The sequence below is a fragment of the Dipodomys merriami genome, unplaced genomic scaffold, assembly GCF_024711535.1.
Source record: "Dipodomys merriami isolate MVZ:Mamm:240054 unplaced genomic scaffold, mDipMer1.0.p SCAF_28, whole genome shotgun sequence".
In the NCBI taxonomy this organism is placed as follows: domain Eukaryota; kingdom Metazoa; phylum Chordata; class Mammalia; order Rodentia; family Heteromyidae; genus Dipodomys; species Dipodomys merriami.
Window position 1 is genome coordinate 14,743,767 of NW_027204270.1, and position 15,229 is coordinate 14,758,995.

The 15,229-nt window shown below is 52.7% G+C and overlaps 1 protein-coding gene across 1 annotated transcript; it reads left to right on the forward strand.

The window, feature by feature from the left end:
* Positions 1-3,460: 3,460 nt before the first annotated feature.
* Positions 3,461-12,955, forward strand: Lactbl1 (lactamase beta like 1). Its single transcript, XM_070036994.1, has 6 exons — positions 3,461-3,572; positions 4,342-4,451; positions 7,113-7,270; positions 8,574-8,812; positions 10,360-10,465; positions 11,971-12,955. Exons 1-6 carry the CDS (start codon positions 3,524-3,526, stop codon positions 12,953-12,955), a joined length of 1,647 nt encoding a protein of 548 aa, XP_069893095.1. The 5' UTR covers positions 3,461-3,523.
* The last annotated feature ends 2,274 nt before the right edge of the window (positions 12,956-15,229 follow it).

The following is a 15,229-nucleotide window of genomic DNA, read 5'->3' on the forward strand; positions in this document are numbered from 1 at the left end:
CAGGTGCTGGTGGCTTACGCCTGTAATTCTAGCTAGTCAGGAGTCTGAGATCTGAGGATAGCCATTCACAGCCATCTTGGGCAGAAAAGTCTGTGAGATTCTAATCTCCAATTAACCACCAGAAAACCTTAAGTGGCGCTGTGGCTCAAAGTGGTAGAACTCTAGCCTTGAGCAAAGAGTTCCGGGACAGTGCCCTGAACAGTGCCCTTGAACTCAGGTTCAAGCTCCATGATCAAAAAAAAAAAAAAAAAAAAAGAGAAGGAAACAAAGAAAGGAGAAAGAGGGAGAGTGGCTGGTCCAGGCTCACAAAGCAGAGACAGCACTGGGACTGACCCCAGGTTACCCAGTGTCCATTCACGCAAACACCATGGTCCTTAGCAGTAACTGAGGAACTGGGCTGGGTCCAACCCTGCAGCCACCATGTCACCTGTCCACACTGGGCTCAGCAGAGAACAGCATCCCTACTCCCTACCCCATCAGCCCAGAGCATCTGGGGTCACATGGTATGTCAGGGCTGCCTGGCAGATTTTCCCCCTTGCCTGCTGCTCAGGGACCCAGGCACTAATCCCCTTCGCAAAGAGCACTTGGGATTAACATGGGGGGAAATTAGGCACCACATCTGCCAGCCCAGAGAGATTGGATAAAGCTCTGTACCTGGGCCTCAGAGCCCAGGAAGTCATTTGTCGCAGGGACTGATACACAGGAGGGCTTTCAGTGGCACAAGTGGAGCCTGGATTGTCTGTTCTTGACCCTTCTGGAAGGGTAAGTGTGGCCTGACCGGGTTGTTTCTGCACTGGAGCAGGGCGGTGCTGGGGTTGAAGGCAGGCACAGGTCCGGTGGCCAGCCTTCCTGGTCCACCTGGGACTGCGGGGACTTGCTGTGCTAAAACAGGGCAGTCCTGGGCAATTAGGGTGGTCAGCCAGGAAGGCGCCTCTGAGCATGGCTGTCTTGCCTTGGACTTAGAAGCAGGTGGGGAGGGGTCCTTCCTCCCCCATCCTCATCAGCTCTTGTTGCCAATTCCTCTCCCCTCCCCTCCTTTCCAGCCTACTCTACTACCCCTTTTTGTCTTCACTCTTCTGACTCAGTTTCCCCCTCCTCCCCAGAGTCTCCCAGGGTGTAGACTGGAATCCTCAAGGAGCCCCACCTTCCAGGCCTGGAGGAGAATGAAGACCCAGGTCAGGCCCAGTCCCAAGAAGTAGCCATGCAGCACTCTAAATCACTCCTTGTCACCTCCATCAATACTTCCAGAACCTTCACCTGATCAGGGTTCAGTGCTCTGAATATCCACGCATCAGATTTTCACAGAGAAGCCGTTCTTTGTCACACCTCCGTACCTCTGCCTGGGATGCCCCCAGCTTCCTGCTCAGTGCCACCTTTTCCCCTTCACACCCAGGGCCAGCTCACCTGCACCCCTCATCTGAGCCCATTATGATAGGTAGGAAGCTCAGTGACAATGTTCATTATTTTGCTGGCTTCAGGGTTTGAACTCAGGGCTTCTTGCTTGTTCAGCTTGCTTGCTTTGCTAGACATTCTACCACTTGAATGATGCCTCCAACCCAGATTTTTTGCTGGTTATTTTGGAGATGGTTATCTCTTGGGCTTTTCTATCTATGTTAGCTTCAAACTGCAATCACCAGAATTGCTGCCTCCTGCAGAGCTGGGACTATAGACATGAGAACATATGAACAGCTCAGTTTTGTTTTTTTAAGACAAGTCCTTTCCTTCCTGTAGCCTCTGTTTTTTTTCTTTTTCTAGTCCAGTTAGAAATGAAAGGGTTCAACTGATAACCCTTAACATTCTCCCAGAGGTTTAGCTGAGTAGTGGGACACTGGGCTTTGGGAACAAATCCCAGCTCTAAAACTAGCTTTATGACTTTGGGCAAGTCACTTAACTTTACCGAGTCTCTTCTGTAACATAAACAGACATACATCACAAGATGTTGTGATGCTCCCCTTAAAAAGGTTTATCCTTATCTGGGCATAGTAACTCATGACTGTACTCCCAGTTACTGAGGAAATGGAATAGGGGACTTTCATCTGAGGATGGCCAAGGCAGAAGTATAAGAACTTATCTTGGGCTGGGAAGGTGGCTCAGTGGTAGAGCACTTGCCTTGCATGCATGAGGCCCTGAGTTCGATTCCTCAGCACCACATAAGCAAAAAGAAAAAAGCCGGAAGCGGCGCTGTGGCTCAAGTGGTAGAGCGCTAGCCTTGAGCTGAAGAGCTGAGGGACAGTGCCCAGGCCCAGAGTTCAGGCCCCATGACCGGACCCCCCCCCCCAAAAAAAAAGAACTTATCTTAAAAACAAGTTAAGGGGTGGGGGAAAGGGAGGAGATGGGAAGGCATGGGAAATGATGGGAAGGGGAAACTAAGGAGGAGGCAACAATGCTTGATGAGAAATGCACTCATTACCTTGCTCATGTTAATTGTAACCCTCTGTATGGTATTTTCACAATTAAAAAAAACAAAAACAATTAACAGCAAAAAAAAAGGAGGGAGGCTGGGGCATGACTTAAGTGACAGAACATCTGCCTAGCAAGCACAATGCTCTGAGTTCAAAACTCAGGACTACCAGGAAACACAAAACAACACAAACAAAAAGCCCCAACCACCCATGGTGGGCTTAGCTCAGTCTCTGGGCTATTGGCTGTAAGGTCCAGGCTTTCGACGTGGCTTTCTCAGGGCTGGGTGGCCACAAGCTTTTCCCACCGAGCCTTCTGCCTCCCTCCACCTCTGCCCCTTCTCCAGGTCGCCCCATTCCCGCCCCTGCTCTCTGCAGCAGCCAATGGGACAACTTTCCAAAACTTGCCACGACCAGTGTGGCAGACTGACCCTATTAAGAGTTTGTGCTGCCCTGCTAGGTGCTCAAGAACACTGACCCTAGGAGTGGAAAGGGCAGGGGCTCCAAAAAGTATGGAGGGGCAGGTGGGAGGCCCCTGGACTCACATAAGACCCGCAACATGTACCTGTAAACAGGGCAAACAAGGGCCTAGGACAGCGAGCCAGCGCCGGGCGCGGGAGCTCTCTGTCAGGGAGGCTAACAGCAGGGGCACGGCTCTTCTGCCCTTGGGACAGTCCAAGTATACCCTGTGCAGCTGGCAGACTGTGCCAGGTGCCCAGGTGGAGGGTACGGAGAGCCGGGAGGGCTTCCTGCAGCTGGCATTTTGGTGGGTCTAATGGTGACTCACTGGGCACGTAGCTGCCAGGCCGGGCTGCTGAAGGGCTGGCTTTAAGAAGGGCCCTTAGTGGTACAAGTATGGCGTTTATTCAGAGCTGGGGGTTCTCACATGAGATCTGTGTAATCTGAGGTTTAGGAAGCAGGCAGAGTGTGTGTGTGTGTGTGTGTGTGTGTGTGTGTGTGTGTGTGTGTCCCAGCCTCCCTTCCCTCCCCTGACTCCCTGGGGGACTGGACTGGGCCTGGGGTCCTTGTTCCTCCAGGGTGGCCGGCAGCTGCGCCTGTTGAAAGCGAGCAAGAAATGGATCTTCCCGGCCAGCAGCGGCTTCCTTTTCCTGCTCTCCGTGGCCATGACAGGCTGCTTCCTGTGGCAGTATCACCTCCCCAAGCTGCAAGCAGGTGAGTGCGGCCACTGCTGCCGGTGCCCCTGACCCCTGCGTCCTGCTCTGTGTTAAGTGCCACCAATATGAGGCAGCAGGGAGGCCCGGAGATTTAGCCCTGGAGCTGTGGCCGCCTCTGTGCTCCTGTCCTACTGTGCGTCGGGCCACTGGTGCAGCTTCTCTAGGCTCCGATGCCGCTGAGTATGAGGACTGTAACTGGAGTCACACAGGTGGTGGGGGCTGAGGAGGACTGCAGCTCCTCTGATGGTCCCCACACCCCTTACTACCCCACACTGGCCTTAGAGGGGAAAGTAGGTCTGGGGGCTTGGCCTGCCCACACCCTTGGCCCCGCCCCCTGGGGCCTGGTGGAAGCCCTGCTGTGGACAAAGGCAAAAGGGATGCACCCCCCTACCACCATGATGCAGAACAAGTTGTGCCTGCACCTTCCTGCCTGAAGCTCCAAGACATGGTACTCCCAGGCTACTTTTCCACCCAAAACATAAGCATGTGAGGACAGGAGAGGCAGGCAGACAGAGCAGAGCCCGCCCCAAGGAGCAGAAGGTATTGCCAATCACATGGAAGCAGGAACTGGCCAAGTGAGAGCCGGGGAGAGACCGAGACACCTGAATGGCAAAAAAGCGAGGGCTGGGCTGCCCCCCCCCCCCCATCCTTGTCAGTCCTTGTATCTCGAGATCTAGTCAGACTTGCTGGCCGGGCATGGCTCTGGCACCTTTCTCTAGAGTAAGCTCAGATCTCTGCCCCTATTTGCCATGGAATGTTCCCTCCAGGTTCTCCAGAGCCAGAGACCACCTCTACCCCTGCGATCATGTGTCCTCGGCATCCAGAGCCTGTGCCGCTGGCCCACCCCCTGCCTGTGCTGAAGGAGGCTCTGGAGAAGGTCAGTGATGAGCTGGAGCACAGGGGAGGCCTGGGAGAGGGAAGGAATGTGTCTTCTTGGCTGGAATGGTATTCAACCTCATCCATCCATCCATCCATCCATCCATTTCTTTTTTTGGGGGGGGGTTCAGTTGTGGGGCCTGAACTCTGTGTCTGGGTGCTGTCCCTCAGCTCTTCAGCTCAAGGCTAGCACTCTACCACTTAAGCCACAGCGCCACTTCCGGCTTTTTTCTTTTTGCTTATGTGGTGTTGAGGAATCAAACCCAGGGCCTCAGGCATGCAAGGCAAGCACTCTACCACTGAGCTATCTTCCCAGCCCACATCCATTCATTTCTTGAGCATCCACTCCATGCTGGCATCAGGGGCAGGGCATGAAGAAGGAATGACCTACCTTCAAGAACTACTAGCCTGGGCTGGGAAGGTGGCTCAGTGGTAGAGTGCTTGCCTTGCATGCCTGAGGCCCTGGGTTCGATTCCTCAGCACCATATAAGCAGAAAAGGCCGGAAGTGGTACTATGGCTCAAGTGGTAGGGTGCTAGCCTTGAGCTGAAGAGCTGAGGGACAGTGCTCAGGCACAGAGTTCAGGCCCCTAACCAATGAGAGAGGGAGAGAGAGAGAGAGAGAGAGAGAGAGAGAGAGAGAGAGAGAGAGAGAGAGAGAGAGAGAGAGAGAGAGAGAGAGAGAGAGAGAGAGAGAGATCAGGTAGGACTCTAGAAATAATTCTCCAGGAGGGGAAGAGGGCAAGAGTGAGGATAGGTAGAACTCAGGGGACTGTGAGGACCTAGGATGTGGCCTTGGAGTCAAGGAGGACTGTGGGAAGCGGTGTTTAGGCTGAGACTGAACAAGCAGAAGTCTCCCAGGAGACATGTGTGGAGTTGAGGGGATGGAAGGGTCTGCTCCAGCCAGTACAGCATTTACCAAGGCCCAGAGGCAGAGAAAAGGCACATGGCTCACGCAGAAGACTAAGTGACTGTAGGCAGAAAGCAGGCAAAGATGAAATGGGAGAGGATACAGAACTCATTCCAATATGCGCATACACCATACATCCCCTCCACCTCCCCAGAACAACCTGTACCACTTCAGGCTGCTGCTGCTGCGTAGCGGTCAGACCCTGCCCACGTGTGTCCCTCATCTCCAGACGTGCTCGGAAGTCCATGACTGAAGCCTGGTGGGGAGACTTGGAACTGTAGAGGAATAGCCAGATGGGAAGAGGGCTGAGAGGTGCATGGGGGCTGGTGTACAAACACCCAAGAGGCTTTGGAGACAGGGAGCAGCAGGTGCTGTGTGCATCTAGGGGTCATAGTAATAAGGAAAAGCAAAAGTAGCCCCAGCTGCCTTCTACTGAAGGCATGCCAAGTACCTGTCAGGTTACTGTTCTCCATGCATGTCTTGTGAATTCCTGTCCACATGGGGGAAACTGAGGCTCAGAGAGGTGAAGAGAGTACTGGTAGAAGCTAGATGGCAGATTCAGCTCAGGACAGTAAACTGGCCAGCAACATATCTGGCAAATGATCATGAATTGGGGCTGCAGTGGGCATGGGGTTCTAATCTTTCTTTTCTTCCCTGCTGGTACTTTTGCAGTATTGGATTTGAACCCAAGGTTTTCCATTGCTAGGCAGGTGCTCTACCACTTGAGTCACATCCCTAATCCATTTTTGCTTTAGTTATTTTTCAGATAGAGACTTTTTTTTTGTCAGTTTTGGGGCTTGAATTCTGGGCTGGAGCACTGTCCCTCAGCTCTTCAGCTCAAGGCTAGCGCCCTACCATTTGAGTCACAGTGCCACTTCTGGTTTTCTGGTGGTTAATTGGAGATAAGAGTCTCATGAACTTTCCTGGGCTGGCTTTGAACCGTGATCCTCAGATCTCAGTCTCCTGAGTAGCTAGGAGATATAGGAATGAACCACTGGTGCTGGCGGGACTTGTAATTTTGCCTGGGCCCAGCAGTGAGCTGAGTCCTCCTACCTGAAACTTACCACATAGCTGGGATTACAAAATATACTGTTTAGGCTAGACTTGAACTTTATCTTCCTGAGCCCCAAAGCCTCTGAAGTCACCGGGATTATAGGCATGTGCCACTGTGTTCAGCTATGCCTAGAACATTCTCAGTGTTAGCTCTCATCATCACTCTTATTCATCACTGAAAGTAAACCAGGCTAGTATTCTGATTCTGCTTTTGCTTTTTGAGACAGTTTTATTATGTAGCCCAGGATGACCTGGAACTCATGGTCCTCCTGCATCAGCCCCATGAAGATCACCCCACCAATCACATCTGGGAACACAGATGTGACCACCTCAGCCAGCATAAGGCTTTTTCAGTACATGTTCCAAGTGGGCCCCAGGCCCTCTGGGTGCAGTGCCTCACTCCACCCAGGGCTCACTAGGATTCTGGGAACTTTTCTTTGGCAGCAGACAAGGTTTGACTCAATCAGTAGTTTTAAGCTCTCCCTCCTCATTAAGCAAGCTACCTCTTTAGGAAGCCCCAGTACCCAACAGGTTCAAGGGGACCCATGCAGAGGGGAGCAGGGGCCCTGGGGCATGCTGCGGGAGCTCGGGGCTGGAGGCCCACAGGGTGCCTGGTGCAGTACAGTCATGGGAACGGGCCATGTGCAGAATGACCAGCGGGGAGGGGGCATCGGGTTGCCACTGCACATTCTCTCCCCAAGGTGGACGAGCTCCTGAGCCAGGCAATGTCTGCCCCTGGCCTGGCGGCCATGTCTGCAGTGGTCATCCACAATGACACCGTGCTCTGGACTGGCAACTTCGGGAAGAAGAACGGCTCAGACCCGAGTTCTGGGACCCCCAATGAGTACACCATGTACCGGTCAGCTGGGCAACCTCTAGGGGTTGGTGGAGGGGGGAGGAGGATGGCAGGGCAAGAGGGATCCAGGAGGCAGGAAGACTTGAGTCATGGCAGGGTTCCAAGCTGTTGGGGCCCATAATTAAGTCTTGAGAATTCTTTAAAAAAAAAAGTAATCATCAACCCTTTGGGGTTGGAGGCTTGACTCCAATGGTAGAGCACCAACCAATGAGTGAAAAAGTCAGGTAACGAGTTTGAGTTCCTGTCTCTGATACAAAAAAAAAAAAAAAGAATTCTATAGAAGTGGAGACTGAGACCCAGAGAGGTCCAGTGAGTGTCCACTGTCACACCACAGGGGTAACAGGTGGTTAGGAAGGGGATCCATTCTGGAGAGCTGTCAGCCCATCCTCATCAACTAAAAGTGGCTTCGTGGTCTTCCCACCTCTCCCCGGTACCTCTGAGGGGTCCCAGGCAGCTCCCGCTCCATGTCAGGTCCCTGTGAGTTGATGGCAGTGCCCAGGTGGAAGCCAGCTGGGCCGTCCCCTGCCTACCCTGAGCTCCTTTCCCGGAAGCTGTCTGTAGGTCCTCGGTGCTCTTGTGTGCAGTGGGTACACTTGTTCCTGAGACACTGCAGGGTGACAGGGTGCGGGAAGGAACTGGCCTTTGTGCTGTATCAGCTTGGTGCCAGGAGTGGGCCCACAATTCTCTCTGCCATCCCTACTGAGGGCCCACCACCTGCCAGTGTGCTGGCAGCACTCTGCACACACGCAGTGAAGCTCTCACAGAAGGTCTTGTATCTTTCCCAAGGCCCTGCAGCCAAGGAGAGGCAGAGGACAGAACCAACCCAGGTCTGCCCCAGAATGGGTATGATCTGGTGCAGGGTCAGGCATGGAGTAGGAGCTGAGGGGTGTCCTTACCACCCAGCCCCACCACCTTTGGCATGTTGAACATGGAAAAAGCAGACACACAGAAGCAGGGGATTGTGCACTGGGGTAAATCTGGTGCTTTTCTTATTTATTATTTTGTCGGTTGTGGAGCTTGAACTCTGGGCCTGGGCACTGTCTCTCAGCTCTTCAGCTCAAGGCTAGCACTCTACCACTTGAGCCACAGCTCCACTTCTGGCTTTTTCTGTTCATGTGTTGCTGAGAAATGGAACCCAGGACCCCATGCATGTGAAGCAAGCACTTTCCCACGGAGCCACCTTCCCAGCCCCCAATTTGGTGCTCTTCTAAAATACTAGAAGGCTAGAGGCTGGAGACACAGGGACAGGAGTGGGCTTCGGGGCCAGCAGGTCCTCTTGCACCCTTTGTGCCCCAATCCTGATCAGGATCTCTAGTATCTCCAAGATCTTTCCAGTCCTCATGCTGTACCGCCTGTGGGAGGAAGGCCTCGTGGCCTCCCTGGATGACCCTCTGGAGCGCTATGCCAGCACCTTCACCATCAACAACCCACTGGGCATAGCATCAGCCCCTGAATCACAGGGCCTGATGGAAGAGCTGGAAGAGGTGGGCCGAGTCTCGAGGCCTTCACCGGTCACCCTCCGGAGGATGGCCAGCCAGCTCTCAGGTGGGTCCCAGAATTAACCATCCCTGCTCTGCTTGCTGATCCACTCTATTTCCCACCAGTGGGGTTTGGGGTGTGGGTTGGGGCTTGAAGATCTCAGAGGTAAAAGCCAAGGTGAAATCTGTGCAGAAATTGGTTCCCAGTCATAGCCAAGGTGACAGGTCAGGATCTGAGCGTCACATCGACAGCAACATTAACATATGTAGACAAGATTATAGTGAAGACCTAATGGCCCCTGTAAGTAAAGATCATCTACAAGTACAACGAGAGGCGAACAACCTACTGAACAGGCAGACAAAGGATTGCAACAGAAATGATGGGCCAAATAAGAGGGTCCTGAGAATCTTAAGATGTAGCCAGGTACTCATGCCTATAATCCTAGTTACTCAGGAGGCTGAGGGACTCTTAATTTCAATTATACACACAACTGAAAACAGTGGCTTAAGTCTGTAATCCTAGTTATTTGGGAAGGTGAAATCAGGAGCATTGTGATTTGAGGCCAGCTATGCAGAAGTTTATGAGGCCCCTCCTCAACCAATAGCTGGGCACTGTGGCACACTTTTATTCTAAGGCTAAGAGCAAAAGGATCAATGTTTCAGGCCAGCCCAGACAGAACACTCTGCAAAATTCCATCTAAATGGAAGAAGCTGGGCATGGTGGCATGTATGTGTCATCCTAGCTACAAAGGGATGTAAAAAACAGGAGGATTATAGTCTAGGTGCTTAGCAGTGGAAGACCCGCCTAACAAGCACAAAGCTCTGATTTCAAAACTCAGTACTGCTGTGGGGGAAGAATGCAGTATCAAGTAGAAGAAAAGCTCTTAATATATGTGCTCTTAAGCATATATTATCTCTTTCTACAATTATTCTAATCTAATAATTGAACATAAAAGTCAAGTAGTAGAGGCTGGGCACTGGGCTCATGCCTGTAATAGTAGCTACTCAGGAGGCTGAAATCTGAGGATTGCAGTTCAAAGCTAGCCCAGGCAGGAAAGTCCATGAGACTCTTCTCTCCAATTAACCACCAGAAAAACTGGAAGTGGTGCTGTGGCTCAAGTGATAGAGTGCTTGCCTTGAGCTGAGGGACAGCACCTAGGTCCAGAGTTCAAGCCCCATGACCGACAAAAAATAAATAATAAAATAAAAATCAAGTAATAGAAAAGAGCATATATTGTATGCTCCATAAAAATAGCAATTTACACATATACAACATATATGTGTAATAACATGTACATGAATATACACTAACTTAGATATGGGAACTGAAGAGACTGAAGCAGGTGCCTTGGGGGGAGGGAATGACTGACTGGAATGAAGGGTAAGTGGAAAATTATTCACTGTACACCCTTTGGTGTTCTTAGAATCTTGAATCATGTGAACAATTTACTTACTAAAATAACTTAGATAATAATAATAAAGATATAGGAAGCCAAGATAGCTGATGAGGTGGTGGGACAGGAGCAGGCTGGTGTCAGGAGACAAAAGCTGGGACAAGAATTGGCAGGACTGGGTCAGGAAGGCCTCACGGGTCCACCCTCTACTCTTCCCTAGGGCTCCCCAGAAGGCTGCGCTCCACTTCACTGCTGTGGAGAGGCAGCACCCAGGAGGCCTTAAGTCTGCTCAAGGATGATGTGCTGGTGGCTGACCCAGGAACCAGGTGAGGGCTGTGTCCAATGCCCCACCACACCTTTGGCATTCCTGAGGAGCCAAGCCTGCTTGGCAAGTTCTGGGTGGTGGGGGTGACCTTGGGAATCTGTGAACACAACCCTATCTCGCAGCCACAGGACAAAGGCCTCCTTAGGGGAACACACAGCAAGGTGTGGGCTTGCTGGGGTCATGATCCAGTTCTGCTGCAGTCTCATGTTCCTTCCATTCACAACCACCCACTCTGCCAAAATGTGCTAAGCACTAATGAACAGCAGCAAACACACCCCACAAGACACTCAACCAAGCCTCTCCTCATTCTGACAAAGGAGACAGAGTGAATCAATACACAAATACAGATTTTTTTTATTATGATGGAAATAAATGGGATGCTCAGGAGATCAGGAGTAAAATAACTGGGTAACAGATGATCAGAGAAGTCTGGGAGCCCTGACTTGTGTGGCTGGCAAAGAGCAGCCGGCACCCCCCTGCTTCAGAGGCTCCTTGCCAGTTTGCTACCTGGCAGACCCTTTTCCAAGTTCCCCTCTGCTGCTCCCCAGGCTGGCCTTCAAGCCCCCTTCCCTTAAAGACAAGGCTCCAGGTGATGCAGAGAGAGCCAATACTTGAGCATCTGCAGGCTCTGCTGCTTGTTCCAGCTCTGCTCTGATTCGCTAAGACCTTGGGGAGGCTCGCCTTCCTCACTGGCAAGAACAAGGTGGCTGGCCTAGAGTAGCCTAGAGTTCAGGAGCATCCTGTAGGCTGTGAATCTGCATCCTTCCTGAGCCTTCTAGAGGCTTCTGAAACTACACCTGCTCTTCTCCTATCTGTTAGCTGTGAAAGCCACAGACTGGCAGACGGGAAGAAGACGCTGCCTCCTATTCTTAATCCTTGAGCTACATCATCATTATCATCCCCTTTCCCCACAGTGTGAGACTTTTAATTTTCCATTTGATAAATTAAATCATCTTTCAGGGTAAGGACCACTGGGCACTTGTGGCTTAGACACGTAATCTTAGCTACTCAGGGGGCCGAGAAGCGGCCGCTGAGAAGTGGTTGGAAGCCAGCCATCAGTCAGAGGAAACTTTATTTCCAATTAACCAGGAAAAAAGCTGGAAGCGGAGGTGTGGCTCAAGTGGTAGAGCACCAGCTTTGATTGGCAGACTCAGTGCCCAGTCCCTGAGTTCAAGCTCTAGTATCAGTACACACACACACACACACACACACACACACACACACGACAAGGGCTGATAAAATCTGTTTTTCCACTTTCCCACGTACCCATTTCTCCTCCAACCTGTCATGTGACCTGGGGCAATTCACCCCCGCTCCTCTGGGCTCGTCTCCCCAAATGTGGAATGGAGAGACAGTTACCTCCCGTGATCTCTGAAGTCCCTTCTGGGCGGGTCCATCTGCGCTGCGCCTTTGGCGCGGCCCGGGGCGTGGGAAAGGGCTCTGGGCGCGCGCGTCCCCGCCAGGTCCCCGCCAGGTCCCCGCCAGCGCCCCGCTGCTTTCCCCCAGGTGCCATTACAGCACGCTGGCCTTCTCGCTGCTGGCTCACGTGCTGGCGGCCCACGCGGCGCAGGGCGGCTACGAGCGCTGGGTGGCGGAGAACGTGCTGGAGCCGCTGGGGATGGCGGACACGGGCTTCGACCTGACGCCCTCGGTGCGCGCGCGCCTGGCGGCCGGCTTCTACGGCAGCGGCCGGCCGGCGCCGCTCTACGACCTGGGCTGGTACCGGCCCTCGGGCCAGATGTACTCGACGCCGGCCGACATGGCCAAGCTGGCCATGGCGCTCCTGGGCGGCGGGCCCCGGCGGCTGCTGCGGCCCGACGCGGCCAAGACGCTGCTGGCGCCGCTGCTGGCCTGCCCGGGCGCCTACTTCGCCAACGAGACGGGCACGCCGTGGGAGTTCCACGCGCAGCGGGGCTACCGCGTGGTGCGCAAGGACGGCGACCTGGACGGCTACGCCGCCACCTTCTCGCTGGTGCCGCCCCTGCGCCTGGGCCTGGTGCTGTTGCTGGCCGGGCCGCGGCCCCCCGGGGTCGACCTGGTCTCCCGGGCCTACGACGTGCTCCTGCCGGCCCTGGAGCGCGCCCTGCGCGAGGCCGAGCGCCGCCCCGCGCCGCCGCCCAGCGCGCGCCCCTTCGCGGGCTTCTTCACCTTCGCCAACCTGACCTTCTACGAGGTGCGCGCGGGGCCCGAGGGCGAACTGCGCCTGCGCCAGTTCGGGCCGCGCGTCGAGGCGCTGGTGCCCCCCGCCTTCCGCACGCTGGCGCTGCGGCACGTGCGCGGCCGCGTCTTCCAGCTGCACGTGGCGCGCGCGTTCCCGTGCGCGCTGCCGCTGGGCGGCGACGCCTGGCTCTCGCTCGAGGCCCAGCATGGGCAGCTGCTCAACTTCTACCCCTTGGATCACCACGGGCTGTCCCCTGGCTTCGACGTGCCGGGCCTGAACACGTATCAGGTCCTGAGGCTGCAGCGCAAGCCCGTCTTTAAGACCCAGTGAGCCCAGCAGGGGGCTGGAGACCTCCCCCCCCCACTTCAACCTTCCAAGTGGAGGCTTGGGAGGGGAGGCCGCAGGGACAGAGCCCAAGCCCTCAATTGGAGCGGGGGCTACAGCGATCGGTTCTGGTTCACAGGGACGGGGCGGGGTGGCAGGTGAGGGGACGTTTAAGCATTTAGAAACGTCTTCCTCTTCTTTCTTTTCTTCTCTCATTCATGCTCTTGTTCTTTCTTCTTTCATTCTTTTGTTCCTTCTTTTCTTCTCTCCTTTCTTTCATGTGTGTTATTGGGGTTTGAACCCAGAGCCTCTCGCTTTACCACTTGTGTCATGCCTCCGGCTTTGTTTCCGCTGATTAATGAAATGTAGAGTCAGATGGATTTCCTCCCACGGTTCTCCAGATCTTAGCTTCCTGAGTGGCTAGGATTACAAGTTGGAGCCACCTGCACCAGAAGGTTTTAATTTCTTGAAACTGGGCATTGCTCCCAGCCCAGGTTGCCTCAGAAGTCACTGTGTTGTCCAGGCTGGCCTCAGTTCCTGAGTGTTGGGAGTTGAGGTGTGTGCCACTATGACTGGCTTGATTATAGTATGTTATAGCGTGATTATAGCATGTTTATATCTGTTGACTCCATGACAAAATGAGGCTATAGCTTTATGTCTCTGTGTGTGTGTTTATTGTAAAAATACAGTACAGAGGGGTTACAGTTATAGGAGTAAGGTAATGAGTACATTTCCTACTGAGTCTTGTTTTTCCCCTACCATCCCTTTCCTCCCCACTTCCCCAACTCTTCTTCTCCTCCCCCGCTTTTTTAAAAAAAGTCATTCTTACTGCAGGGTGCAGGTCTATAAAAGGCTGAGATCTGAGGATTTCAATTCAAAGCCAGGAAAGTTTAATAAGACTCTTATTTCCAGTTAACACCAGAGAGCTGTAGCTAAAGTGGTACAGTGCCAGTACTGAATGACAAAGCTAAAGGACAAGCTGTGTGCTGGTGGCTCATGCCTGTAATCCTAGCTCCTCAGGAGGCTGAGACCTCAGATACAGGTTCAAAGCCAACCTGGTGAGGAAAGTCCAAGAGATTACTTTTTTTTAATTTTTTTTTTATTTTGTGGGTCATGGGGCTTGAATTTTGGGCCTGGGCACTGCCCTTGAGGTCTTCAGCTCAAGGCAAGTGCTCTACCACTTGAGCCACAGCACACTTCCGGTTTTCTGGTGGGTAACTGGAGATAAGAGTCTCACAGACTTTCTTGCCTGGGCTGGCTTTGAACTGCAATCCTCATATCTCAGCCTCCTGAATAGCCAGGATTACAGGCGTGAGCCACTGTGCCTGGCTCCATGAGACTCCATCCAATTAACCACCAGAAAAACAGAAGTGGAGCTGTGTCTCAAACTGGTAGAGCACTAGCCTTGAGCACAAAAGCTCAGGGACAGGGCGCCAAGGCCCAGAGTTCAAACTCCAGTACTGGCACACACACACACACACACACACACACACACACACACACACACACACACGCACGCACACACACACACACACACACACACACACACACACACACACACACTCCAACCATCCTTACTGAGTTATACTTACTAAAAATGAAATACATTGTCAGAGTACAATTACGTGATGATGGTGATGGTGATCATGGTGATGATGGTTATGGTTTTGGGGGTTTCATGCATACTAAGGCAAATGTTCTACCACTGAGCATGGATGATTTTTGACAGATAACTTACATTCACCACCACAATCAAGATATAGGAAATTTCCATCATCTTCAAGTGCCCACCTATTCTTGTGCAGTCGGTCAGTTCCCTCCCTCTCCCTGAACCCCAGGCGAGCACTGTTCTGCTTTCTGCCAGTCTAAATTAGTTTCGCCTGTTCCAGGATTTTGTGTAAATGAAGTCATACAGTGTATAGTCCTTTGTGCCTGTCTTACGCGCAGCATGCTGTTTTTGAGATTCTTTTCTCTGTGTGTATGGACAGTTTGTTCCCTTGTATTCCACTGTATAGATATGCCATTGACTTGTTTATCTCTTTACCTATTGATGGACATTTGAGCTGTTTCTAGATTGGGACCATTATGAAAAGGTTTTCTTGGACAAGTCTTTCTGTGAATGCATGCTTTCATTTCTCTTGGGTTGATGTCTAGGTGGGATTGCCATGGAGTTTTCTGAAGTATTATTAATCTGGATCTCCCCGAGATCTGCCTGTGACAGTTCTGTTGTTCATGCTTGTGGCTGTCAGTTGACGTGGTCAATCTTTTTAATTCTAACCG

Coding starts and splice junctions, on each gene's coding strand:
- Lactbl1 (XM_070036994.1), top strand. CDS start 3,524: ATGACAGGCTGCTTCCTGTGGCAGTATCACCTCCCCAAGCTGCAAGCA. Junction 7,271..8,573: donor AATGAGTACACCATGTACCG/GTCAGCTGGGCA, acceptor AATCCTGATCAG/GATCTCTAGTATCTCCAAGA. Junction 10,466..11,970: donor GTGGCTGACCCAGGAACCAG/GTGAGGGCTGTG, acceptor GCTTTCCCCCAG/GTGCCATTACAGCACGCTGG.